General features: G+C 33.1%; 1 protein-coding gene across 2 annotated transcripts; it reads right to left on the reverse strand.

The window, feature by feature from the left end:
- Nucleotides 1–1,900: 1,900 nt before the first annotated feature.
- On the reverse strand, nt 1,901–7,709 carry LOC107613522 (uncharacterized). Of its 2 annotated transcripts, none has more exons than XM_088496717.1 (7): nt 6,702–7,709; nt 4,694–4,939; nt 4,123–4,212; nt 3,469–3,618; nt 3,200–3,324; nt 2,422–2,551; nt 1,901–2,329 (listed from the first exon to the last, which is right to left on the reverse strand). In XM_088496717.1, exons 1-7 carry the CDS (start codon nt 7,344–7,346, stop codon nt 2,204–2,206), a joined length of 1,512 nt encoding a protein of 503 aa, XP_088352843.1. In that variant the 5' UTR covers nt 7,347–7,709; the 3' UTR covers nt 1,901–2,203. The 2 variants fall into 2 exon arrangements, 1 of the variants encoding a protein (XP_088352843.1); XR_015896324.1 differs by having other exon boundaries at nt 2,035–2,329; nt 2,422–2,926; nt 2,967–3,324; nt 6,702–7,641.
- Between the last annotated feature and the right edge of the window lie 5,028 nt (nt 7,710–12,737).

A 12,737-nucleotide genomic window follows, 5' to 3' on the forward strand; every position in this document is an offset into this window, starting at 1 on the left:
TTTTGTCATTCGTCACTAACCTCCATGATCAGAGTTACAAACCCTTGCAGCTGTGTTCAACCTCCACGCACGTTTATACACATTTTTTGAAATCAATATTCAGTCGCAACTTTTTTCCCCTCTAACAACCACTAATTACTTTCAACCATGGAATAGAGAAATTTTTTTGTTTTAAAGCTCAAAAGAAAAGAAGAAGACGAAAAGTGATAAAAAAGGGTTGAAAAATAATGTTTTATTATTCTAAAATCCTCAAATGATGTTGTTTCAACCTTTTTTTAGCGTCAACGACATTGTTTTTTTCTCTCCAGTATGGCAAAAACTAAGCTACATCATTTACAGTATTGAGCTCTAGTGACAAAAAATATGCTTAGAATTAATGTCATGCACTTTTTTAAATTTGTGAGACTAAATTATTAAAACAATTAGAATCTCAAAAACTAAATCAATGAAATTCGCCAATTTCAGAACTAAAATTGGACTCAAACTTATAAATTACTTTTTTTTTTGACATTTATATTTTAAATACTTTTTTCTTTTTGGCATTATCTATATTTTTTTTTTTATCGTACAAACACACACACCAATCTAACCACCACTACTAGGATGAACCTGGTGTGGCTTAGTTTGAGGCAAACACTTTTGTCACTACATGTCTACATCACATGCCTCAGCCACGGTATTATCTATATTGAATACTTTTTTTTTTGGTAATTATCTATATTAAATACTTTATTAGATCAGTTCGATGGTTGGTCACTTGGTCCATTATTGTTTTAGGGTGGGTTTCCTTCAATTTTTATGTTTGTTAGATCGATCCAATTTTTCCTTGCTAATACTAGTATAGGGCTTTATTTTTAAAGGTTTTTATTTGGAGCTGTTGGGCTTTTGGTATTAGCTTGTTTACCCAAAGGGAATTAAACTCCATGGGTTTTTTAATACTAAATATAAAAAAGTCTAATTTTAATGCACTAAAGTCTTGTCTACTCTCATTTATTCTTTTGAATGATGATGTAATTACTTTTACTAACATAACATTACATAATTAAATATACATATAAAACTGTTTGATACTGACACTATCAACTAAATTCATATAAAAAAAATTAAAAAAGCTCAATATTTTTTACATGTATTCTACAAATAATTTATGATGCCATGCAGCACCACTTTTGAGCATTGGAAAGTAGATGCAAAATCTAGGAATTAAAAAAGAAATTGTTGAGATAAGAACGATAAATATTTTCCGGGGGAGTCAAATTCACACAGTTGCATATTTAAGAAGAAATTGTTAAGATATTTCCCCCGAGAGGGCGGAGGATTCACACTTTACAATTCACATAGTTGTATATTTACAATATTTATCTCCTATTTATATTATTTCTAATAACACCTAATATTAGAAACAAGGAGGAAAAACCCATTCGCTAAGTTGAATGGATACCTCAGAAATTATAACTATAATAAAAACAACCATAAAACCCTAAATCTACAAAAGACCATAACACAAATGAGAGACTCTGCCTCCGTCATCTTCGTTTATCCAATCATTCCAACCGTGACAGAGGAGAGAAGAGAGCACAAAGCCCATGTTTGTCGTACATAAAGCTTCAAAGTTCAAAGTTCATACTCTCCTCTGCACATCATTGACTTGTTCAAAAGTTATATACAAGCTACGACGGATTTTAATCCTCTAAATTTTGAATTAGAAAATAAAGTTTGATCTCACCATTTATTTCATAGGTGGAACTAAAAGAAAATATGAGAGAGAAACAATTCAAAAGTGAGAGATCAAACTTTATTCTCTAATGTGAAATTCAAAATTTAGAAGATCCAAATTCTACACGACGACCCCTTATCCAAAATCGATGATTTTTTATAACCTTAAGCACACGGATACCAATACTAAAAATGGGAAAAGATTAGCAACAAATCAATTATAGTACATGTTCCCAAATGATTCAACAACTAAGCCTTTCCCATTCTATGGAATTGGCTACACAATCAAACGATGCTAAGTGCCAACAGTCAAAAAAATAATAGACTGCAAGGACAAGATTTTCTATTCACATAGAAACTGTATTCACTATTGTTAAGACTTGGGTTTTTTTTTTTTTTTTTTTTCCCAACTAACCAAACATATTTACACTTTTTCTCATACAAAATAAGGAATATATTAAGGTACGGAACACATTATAAGGCTTCATCAAAACTCAATGCCACTATTTAGCTGAATGGAGAAGGAAGGACGCCCAACATTGGAGAGAGGAGCATCAACTCTGAAGACAACGCCTGAGTTCCCAACATTTCCATTCCACTTTGATCTTCCAATCTGGAAAGATAATGCAAAAAAAAAACAAAAAAAAATGAGCCAAGGAAAGAGTTATAGCAGATAAAGAAAGAACTCTCATTCCATCAACTTACGGATACAGAAGCGAATGCAGATGGATATGACATGAAGGCGCATCCACAGATTAGGCTGAGCTTCTCTTTAACAGAATGTATGAGTTCGGCCCGCAACCCTGGATTGCTTCCACCAACTGTGGGACACACACTGACCATGTCCGGAAAATTGGAAGATGAGATTTACAAACAAAATTGAAAATTGAAGTTAATATATACAGAAAACCATGAACTACACCAAAATATCAGCTAGCCTTGTATTGGATGTGCACGGCAACCAGACGTAAGATATAGAAGCGACATTCTAAAATAAAAAGCCTTTGTTTTCTCAGCTCATGAATCCAATGGTCACAATAAACTTAGCGCATGTTTGAACCAATGGCTAAAGAGGGAAGGAGTAAAGGGGAATAGAACATATCAACCTCTTGTTTTATTATCCAACGAGTTTCATTGGAGGGAATAAAGGTAAAGAATCAAAAGGTGACCGTTAAGCACCTAAAAAAAGTAGAGAACCACACCTTAAAAGCTAGTTGTTATCCTTAAATACAACATCAAACATCCCATACAAATTGATGTAGGACTTTGGGCATCTCTACCCTAAACTCCAGTAGAACAAAATAAAAAACCAGTAAGTGCACTTCGCCTTGACTTCACTGGAACGAGGCTTTCAATAAGGAGTTCTCTTTCAAATTTTTTTCCCTCTTTATTTTAAGATAAATGAAAATCCCTTTGCTTATTAATCCCAAAACATCCCTCAGAGGAAAGTATAAGAAATATATCAAGATTGAAACATCTTTACCTGAATTGAACGGTTGGCCTCACAATGAGACCAGATCTCTTCCAGGCCAAGGCTTGGGCAACACCCAAAGAAAATGATTTGTCAGGCCATTGTACCATCGGCGTAATTCTTGTTCCCCACTTATTCTGAAAAACAAGAGGCATTGTATTACATTAGTTCCCAATTCCCATATATAGGAGTATCAGTGAGGTCACTAAAATTTTGGGACCTCACAGAACCATGTGTATTTAAAAAGTTATTCTAAGCTTTCAATGCAGCTTGGATTCTACCTTGCATGAATAGCTGAATCTCATTTCCCCAGGATATTGACCCTGAGCTTGAAGAAGACCTCCGCAAACCGGAAGGAAAGCACTCGTAGTAAGACCCTCACCGGATACGTAGGTTAGTTGTCCATTAGGAAATTGCAGATCCACAAATGACTGGACGCAAAGATAGAAGGAAAAAGAAATGTGAACATAGGGAATTTAAGGAAGAAGAGAGAATACTAACCCAGGAAATCACTCGTATTTTATACAACCGGGAGTTTTATTCCGCCTAAATACTACAGCAAACAACGACAACAAAGCCTATCCGACTAGGCAGGGTCAAATATTCCATCTAAATATTAAAATGTTGAATTATGATTGACACACGCAAGACAGTGTCAGAGTGATCTTGAATAGAAGATTGATACATGCAATTATGGGCTTATGGTCAACCTTCAAATTTTTCTATTTGAAATTTACAATTGTGATGAAACAAGAATGATTATATCAGCAACTGTCAGATTGTGCCTGAGGATGACATAATTATAAAGCAACCGAAGCACTAAGCTGGAATACTAAGATAATATATTAGTCAGCACATAGCAGTGCATAAAAACAAATGCACAAATGAAAACCAGAACGACCGATCTTAAGAGTCATCATAAGCTATCAACTTACACAAGCTAAGGGATTCAAACAAAGCATGGACATCAACAGCCACCTCCTGTGTTTTGACCACACTGCTGGACAAAGAGAATGCATTCCATTCTGACAATAAAAAAATTATCATATCATGTAACATAATATTAAAGAAGAAGGGTCTACCATCTACGTGAAGATAGAAATAAATAATTCAAAAGATAATTAAGCAATTTTCACAAGTGAGGAGGAGTTACTTTTGACAGGAAAATAAAGTCATAAATCTATTGCCAAAAATGGCATATTGATATCTTCTGTATCGCAGAAACAAAAAATGCCAAATTAATGTGTCTCATTTTAACTAGCAAACTATACACTAACTTGGACAGGAAACTTGATCATGTAAATGGAAATGGGGCTCATTTATCAAATGCATGTGAATAAGATACAGTATATAAGGTTTCCTTTAATAGAACAAGACGAAATATGTTTTGCTAACCACAACTTCAACAGAATGTCCACAAATATACTGTTCTAAGATAAAACTCATTTCCACAAACATTGTTACTTTCCTGTAAGTTGAATTTAGATAGCTGATCCTCGTACTAACCTTTCTGTCGTAGCCATACCAAAGTAAGTGTTGCTTTGACAGATGAACAGGCAGAAGGAGAGTTGAATCGCGAATAAAGAGGAGAGGTCCAAGCTGGACAAGAAAAAGGGATGAATTTCCATTTCCAGATGTAGAAGTAGAGCCACCGTGTGATGCCTCTACTCTCCACAAATCCCCCCTTGCAACTAAAGACCCGTCCACTTCTTGTGTCCTACTATCATAAGTTGACGTAAAATTTATGATTCCCTGCATTTTCCAGAAAATAAACACTCATTGGAATCAGAAAGTAACTTGGGCAAGCAACTTAGTGAGAGAAGAGAGTTTGACCATAATACACAATCAATAGTTCAATCTTACAGAAAAACAGTAAGAGTTTGCACAATTGATATTGTCTTATATAACAAGGGGAAAAAGCATATTAAATGCCCCCAACATTTGCCAAAAGTTTCAATTTTGCCCCCAAAGTATAAATCATATAAATTTTACCCTCAACGTTGATGACATAGAAATCATAGGACAAAGAACTTTCATAGAGAGTACCAGATAATAAAACATAGGAGAAGACTTCAAATAATTGATAGTTATTAATCAACGGAAACAATTCCAGGGAAAAGAAAAGAAAATATAGCATTGACTAGTAGAAAAATTCCAAGATAGCTTAAGCAACTAAATGAATTAGCTGCAAAATCATTTGTTTTGTACAACAGTGGCATAAACATTAATATGCTTAACAAGTGCTACCCTGAAATTTTCCCAAAATAGCATTATGTCGTGAGTCTATAGTTTATGTCCCTATACGTATATCAATTTTCAGGTTGCCACTCCAACTGAACATTAAGATTAAAATTATGAGGAATCTTGGTAAGTAACATAATCAATTTTGCAAATAAATAATTCATTCCAAACCAGTATAATCGAGTACTGATCATTGAAATTATGAGCATTTTAACTACATATAGTGTGCTTGGGTCTGCTTTTGCAGAAATGGTTTTAGTTAGTTCAATAGAATTTTTACTTACAGTCGATTTTGAGGTAAATTCATTTATGTTTACTAGTTCTTTTAAAAGTGATTCTAACAGAAAGTAACAACTTTTTGCTTCTGCCAAAATCAATTCTAGAGGCTTAATTGATTTTGGGTATAGATAAGTAAAAATCCACTTTTATATTGCCAAAAGCGATCTCTGTCGCTCAAAATTTTTGATTGGGGATAACGGATAAAGGGTGAAAACTTATAGGCCAGTGCTACAATAAAATATCAGGGTGCAATTCTTTATAACTGATGAAGTTGATAATCATCTTTCAACTCTTACTTTTTGTCTTTCTCAAAGTAGGACTAGTGTAACTATACTAAATTATTAATTTGATAAGATGCCATTGCTCGTTACTCATCATGAATACCGTAAGAAAACTGTGAGCAACAACAACCAAACCTCGTCCTACTAAGAGAAGTTATAGATTAGGTCAAGATGCTGGAATATCCTGTCCTAATGTTTATAGTCAAATCAAGAAAAATCATAATCCTTTTCAATAGTTCCATCAACGTTTTTCTTGGTTTCCCTCTTCTTCTAGCTATTGGACTATTTCCATAACCACCACATGGTGTACTCTTTGTTCTATAGGCTTTCTCAAAACATGCCAAAACCACTAAAAACTAGATTTTACCATCTTATAGGCATCAATCATACTAATCACCACAAATTCATAATAAATAAAACCACAGACTAAACCATAAAAGTAAAATCATCTATTGCGTTGGTTCATACAAATGACCGGGTCCCTGACCAACTACTATGATGAATAACATAACAGCCCCATAGTCCAAATCAAAGTCAAAAGGAGCAAAGCAATAACTTGAACAGATTAAAATCTCTCCTAACATTAGCACACTAATCATTCTCCAATCAGCCACTAACAAGCAAATCATCGAAACACAAAGCTAAAGCAGCTATAAATTAATCAAACATAAAAATAGCAAATCAATGAAATCAACAAAACTAAAAACTATTACCTGTCGCCTACCCATATAACCAATAGACCCAAGGTTAAATCCGCCACTGCCACTGCCACTGCCGCTGCCACTGCCGCTGCCGATGCTGCCACTGCCACCACCTTCTTCATCCACATTTCCACCGCCGCCGCCACCACTATTAGTCTCAGCAAAACCATGATTCTTCAACCTCTCACTAAGTGACCCCAAATCCAAATCCTCTTGCATAACAGCAACCCCAAGAACACCACCACTTCTCTGCCTAACCTTCTCCCCATCCATCCGAATCGAGCCCACCACCGCCTCCTCCGGCTTAAACTGCACCGCAGGTAACGGCAGCGACCGGAAAAACTGCTGAACCAAACCGTTCAAACTGGCCCCAAAGTCCGCCCCAGCCTGGCCGATCCTATTACCAATGTCAAAAATCGCCGTCACGCCGTTTATCCCATACTCCTGCGTGGCGAGGGCAAGATCCCCGTTCGCAAAGCTGTGTGTCGGGAACTCAAGATCAAATAGCTTCGACTTGTGAGGGTTTGGCCAAGCGAACTGCGGCGGGGTCATGTGCGTCTGGATCAGACCACTGAAACCCTGGGCAAGCCTATCAGCAAGGTCCTGCCCATGCCGTTGCACCTCCTCCCATGCTTCGAAGGACCTTTCTACAGACATGTTCTCTTCTCTCACAGCTCCCTCAAACTTGCCATACAAATCTAATTTCAAACTTTAAATCGCTGAAAAACGAATCGCGACCAAGACTAATACTCAACGAATCCAATAAGATATAGGTAAAATACTGATATCTGAACAAAGATAAGGTGCGAGTTGTTGAGGCAGTTACAAGGTGTGTTAAGGAAGGGTGGCTATGTAAAAGAAACGGTGAAAGGAAGAGTGAATGTTTTGAGAAGAGAGAGAAAAATGAAAAGAGTGATAAATGGGACGAGGGAGGCGTGCTAGTGTATGATACGCGGGGGTGTGCAGTGCGCACAGGGGGTTTTGTTGGGTGACACGTTGCGCGTAATATTGGTTGTGGATGAGGAAGAAGAGAAGACTGAAGATTTTAGTTAGAGGGAATGAATGAGTCACCCGTCAAGGATGGATGCACACGTGACTGTCCAATGTGAAGGCGCGTTTTTTCGCGCTTTTGACAGACACTCCTACGGCCGTTGAGATCTTAGATCTCTCGATTTCAAATAAGTTACTATAGGGATATGTTCTTTTTTTTTTTTTTTCTTGGACTTATAGGGGTATGTTCTGAAATCCATTTACTAAATCCAATACACCTGCGGCCTGCGGGCTTTTGTAAATGCAAGATTAGAGATAGGGATGGGTAGAGTAGGGTAGGATTTAAGTTTAATTTTAATTTAATTTATGAATTAAATTTGTTACTAAAATTTAATTTTATTTTATTTATGGATTGAGAATATTATAATTCTAATTTTATCTATGATCCGATGGTAAACGGGTCAAAATTCGTCGGGTCGGTTCACGTAATCCGCCAAAAAAGGCGAGTCGGACTAGAAAATTGGGACCGCCAAATAATAAAAGTTCGCCTAATCCGCACCGCTTAAACCGCGGGTTTTGGCAGGGCGGGGCGGGCTTTTCTGCCGGGTTTAGTATTTTTTTCGCAAGGGGTATTTTTATAATTTTTTTTTGCCAAAACTCAACCTCCCCCAACCCAACTTACAAGAGAATGAAGATGAAAATTGAGTGTTTTGGATTATGTTTATTTTGTTTTAGAGACAATATTTATAATTATATTTTAGATTATGTTTATTTTGCTTTGGGAACAATATTTATAATTACAAACACTTTAATATTTGTGAATATAAAAATTATAATTTGTTTATACCTTTAGAAATTATAATAGTTAAAAGTAAAAAACAGAAGAAATTTTTTTTATACCTTTATATATATTATTTAATAGTTAAAAGTAAAAAAAAAAAAGAGGATATTTGGCGGTTAGATCGCCAGCCCGCCGTTAGGTGGGGCGGGATGAGATTCTGGGACTGCCTCACTAGGTGGGGCGGAGTGGGCCAGCCCGTTAAAGGGTGGGCTTCTGGCGGGGCGGGGCGGGGCGGACTTCCTCGCTTGCCACCCCTATCTGGGCTTTTTTACTGAAATGCGCATGAAAAATTCTTTAATTCCCAAAATGCGCATATGTGAAAACATTTCTCAAAATGCGCCGTGCCATTTCTAGCATGGCAGGCACGAAATGGATTTTCACACCATTTATGGCATGGTGGCCACGAAATGGGAGGACCATTTCACTTAGGGCAGGCACGAAATGGAAAAACCATTTCAAGTTTGTCAGCAGCGAAATGGACAGATCAAACCAGGGACAACAGACACGAATTGGAGGCACGGCAGTGGTGAAAACCATTCAAGTTTGTCAACAACCATTTTAATAATATTATTTAATTTATTATTTAATAATAAATTAAATTTTTTATTTATAATGTATGCATATAATGAATTTTCTATTTATGTTTGTTAAAAGTTGAGTTCAAATTGCAAGTCAAAGTACAGTACAGTATATCATAGAGTACGTAGTGAGTACTAAATCATATAAGTAAGACTATTTTTTTTCTTTTCATCCCTTCTAAAGTATACTTTTTTTTTACCTTAAAAATCGCTTCATTCTTAATTTTTGTATGTAAACCATATGAATGCAAAAAAAATATATACTCCATTTACTCTTAATCTTTCTTTGAGTGCCTTAATCTAGTATAAATAAACATCTTTCATACTATCACAAATTGTTAAAAAAAGTTATAACCACTTTTCTTATAATTATCATAAAAATGGAAGAATTTTTGGCATGGTTAATTATGAGTCATTTTTTCTTGCAATTTTATAGAGAAAAAAAAATAAAAGTAATACATAATTAATTTAATAAATGAAAAAAGTTATAACCAAGAAGACCCAAGAAAGCAACCATGAACACAACAACCCACAAAGGAAAGTACAATAGAGACACACCAATTCGTGCCTGCCATGAGCAAAATGGCCCATTTCGTGTGTACCTGCATTGAGTTGGTCCATTTCGTGTGCTTCATATATGAATTTCACTATTTCGTGTGTGTCATAGGTGAGGTCTCCCATCTCGTGCCTGCCTGCTACAGAAGATATAGCCCGTGTCAGACCCAATGCACCATTTCGTGTTCACTATGCTCGACTTGCTGCCTAGAACCATTTCGTAGCTGACCCAAGCAAAATGGTCGTGCGTATTTGAGGAGGAAAATTCAACCGTGCGTATATTGAAAATTAAAGATTTTTTCATGCGTATTTCAGTAAAAAAAAACCCCTATCTACAGGTATTGACTATATAGATAGATTTTCACAAATATATTATTATTATTATTATTATTATTATTATTATTATTATTATTATTATTATTATATAACATAATAAACATATAAATTAAATATTTAATATAAACAACACAATTATCTCAAAAAATGAGATAATTATCTCATAAATAATATAACTATCAAATGTTTAATTCTACATGTAAATCTTTGTTTAAACTTTAAATTAATAAGACAAACACAAATAAAATATTGTGATATAATGTTGTATTTATATATACTAAAATAGAGTAAATTTTTATATAAATAAAAGTATTAAATTCGTTATGCACTCAACCTTACTCATAGGGGATCAGATTAGCAATCCTATTTGACCGGATTAGATAAGTTTGGGTAGCCGTGGGTAAAGTGCATGTTGTCAAAAACCCAATAACTAAGGCCGTGTTTGGTTTAGTATAAAGAAGAAAATCACATTTAAATGTATTGAGCGCTTCTTTTTTAATTTTGGATATTTTTTATACTCAAAACACAGAAATAATTTTATAGTTAGAAGTTTAGGGTGTATTTGTTTTGGCCTTTGAAAGGAAAAATATGTTCAATTCTTCAATTTTTGGTTTGGCTACTTTTTTTTAAGGCAAATGTGACTCAAAACCACGGGAAGAAACCATTCTTAGCTTCTGCGTTCACTAATTGGCATTTAGTCATTGACTCTAAACTTTTATTTTTCTTCTATCAACATTATTCTTCATGCATATTATTATTTTATTTATAAAATTTTTATTATTTCTCTTTATATGAATTTTTTTATTATTTATTATTTTTATTTTTTGTTAATTTTTTTAGTTCAATATTGTACACTTTTATAATTGTGGTTCTTGGGTATTGTATTTATTATTATTTTTTTATAATATGATTTATTGATCATATTAGGTAAAGTAAATTAAACAAAAAAATTAATCATGAATAATAATAATAATAAAAAATTATAGTGTACTAAAAAAAAGTACGAAGAATATTAGAAAAAAATACTATATAAAAAACATACGAAAAAAATGTAAAAAAAATAAACATGTTTAAAAAATAATATTATAAATTAATGTCATGTCTTTTTTAGTAATTATTCATTTAAAAGAGATTTTAATTAATATTATCCAAACAATATTTATTTTATTAAAATTAATTTTGGTATGTTGTTAAACATAAATCATAAATCATGTTGACACAATCTTACTTCTACGCAAATTCAATTATATAAAATCACTTTCATTCAAACTACAATTTGACAAACGCCAATTTAAGCGCACATTTAGCTTCTATGTGTTGCCATTGGACAATTAATTGAAAAACTTTATTTTTATCCTATCAATTCTATCATTTATTTTCTTCTATAAAAAGGAACACAAAGAACAATCTGCTTTCACCTTATTTTTGCTGTGGTCTTTGGTTCTAATAGTTTTCTCTATAGAAAATTTTTAGATTTGTTTCGATCCCTACCAAGTAAATATTTCAATCTTTTTTAATTATTTTTAGAACTCTCTTTCATATTTTGATTTTTTACTTCTTTTTTTATCGTATTTTTTTTATTTATATGATATATATGAGCTTTTTATAATTTTTTTAGCATAATTATCAAATCCGGTCCAATTCGATTGGTCAGATCAAAAATTCGGTTATCCCAATTATTAACTCGGGTCATTATCTAAACCGGTTAAGTAATTAACGTAGTCAAACATAGTCAAATTCGATAAAATTTGGTTAAATTCATCCAAAACCGATTTAATCCGACTGGCCAAACCTGATTAAACTAATGAAAATATTATTTTCTATACATAACTTTTTTTATTAAATATATTACATAAATAAAATTAAATTATATTTATAAATTAAAAAATATTTTATTAATTACAATATATTTTTTATTTTTATAATTGTTATTTTTATTTTATTTTTTATAAATATTTAAAGAGTATAATAAATATAAGCTAATTCAAGAGTTATTAAAAATTAAAAATAATAATTAAGTGAACATAGAATAAAACTAAAGAAAAAAGATATTTATGATGAAAATAAAAAATAAAATAAAATTTTATATAATTATTTAATTATGATCCATCGGTTGAATCCCAATGTGTAACACCTTACCACACAGATCTTTACGCTTAAGTTGTAAATTAGAGGTAGTGAGATATTACGATCTCTAAATAATATATATATATATATATATATATATATATATATATATATATATATTGTTTAGAGATCGTAATATCTAGGAACCTTGAAAGAAAAGATAAGCAAAAACAAAGTAAGAATCGCGTATCACACTCAAAACGTTAAGAATAGAAGTGTCGATAAACAGAAGTGAAGGATATATATATATATATATAGTCTTGACCTGCGAAGTAAAGGCCGGCTAGAAATATATACAGCCCCAAAATACAACAAAAGCATAAACATAAATCTTGTTTCTCCAAAATCAACCTCTAAGAAGGATATACAAGTTAATATACAAAAGTGGAGAATATATATATACTTATGCTAAGCACAAAATAAAATTCCAAGAGAGTCTTTGCTTTCCAGAGAGAATCCAGTACGCTCAGCGAAGTGCATCAAGTCTTGTATCTGAAAATAGAAAATTCTCGAAACGGGTGAGAACCAATATGTTCCCAGCAGGGTAACAGTTCCAAATATAGATGATGTAAAACTACCCAAACCCACTAGATAATCCTAAACTTCAACAACCAAGATCCA

The sequence above is a fragment of the Arachis ipaensis genome, chromosome B8, assembly GCF_059453495.1.
Source record: "Arachis ipaensis isolate K30076 ecotype BB chromosome B8, ASM5945349v1, whole genome shotgun sequence".
NCBI classification, from domain to species: Eukaryota; Viridiplantae; Streptophyta; class Magnoliopsida; order Fabales; family Fabaceae; genus Arachis; species Arachis ipaensis.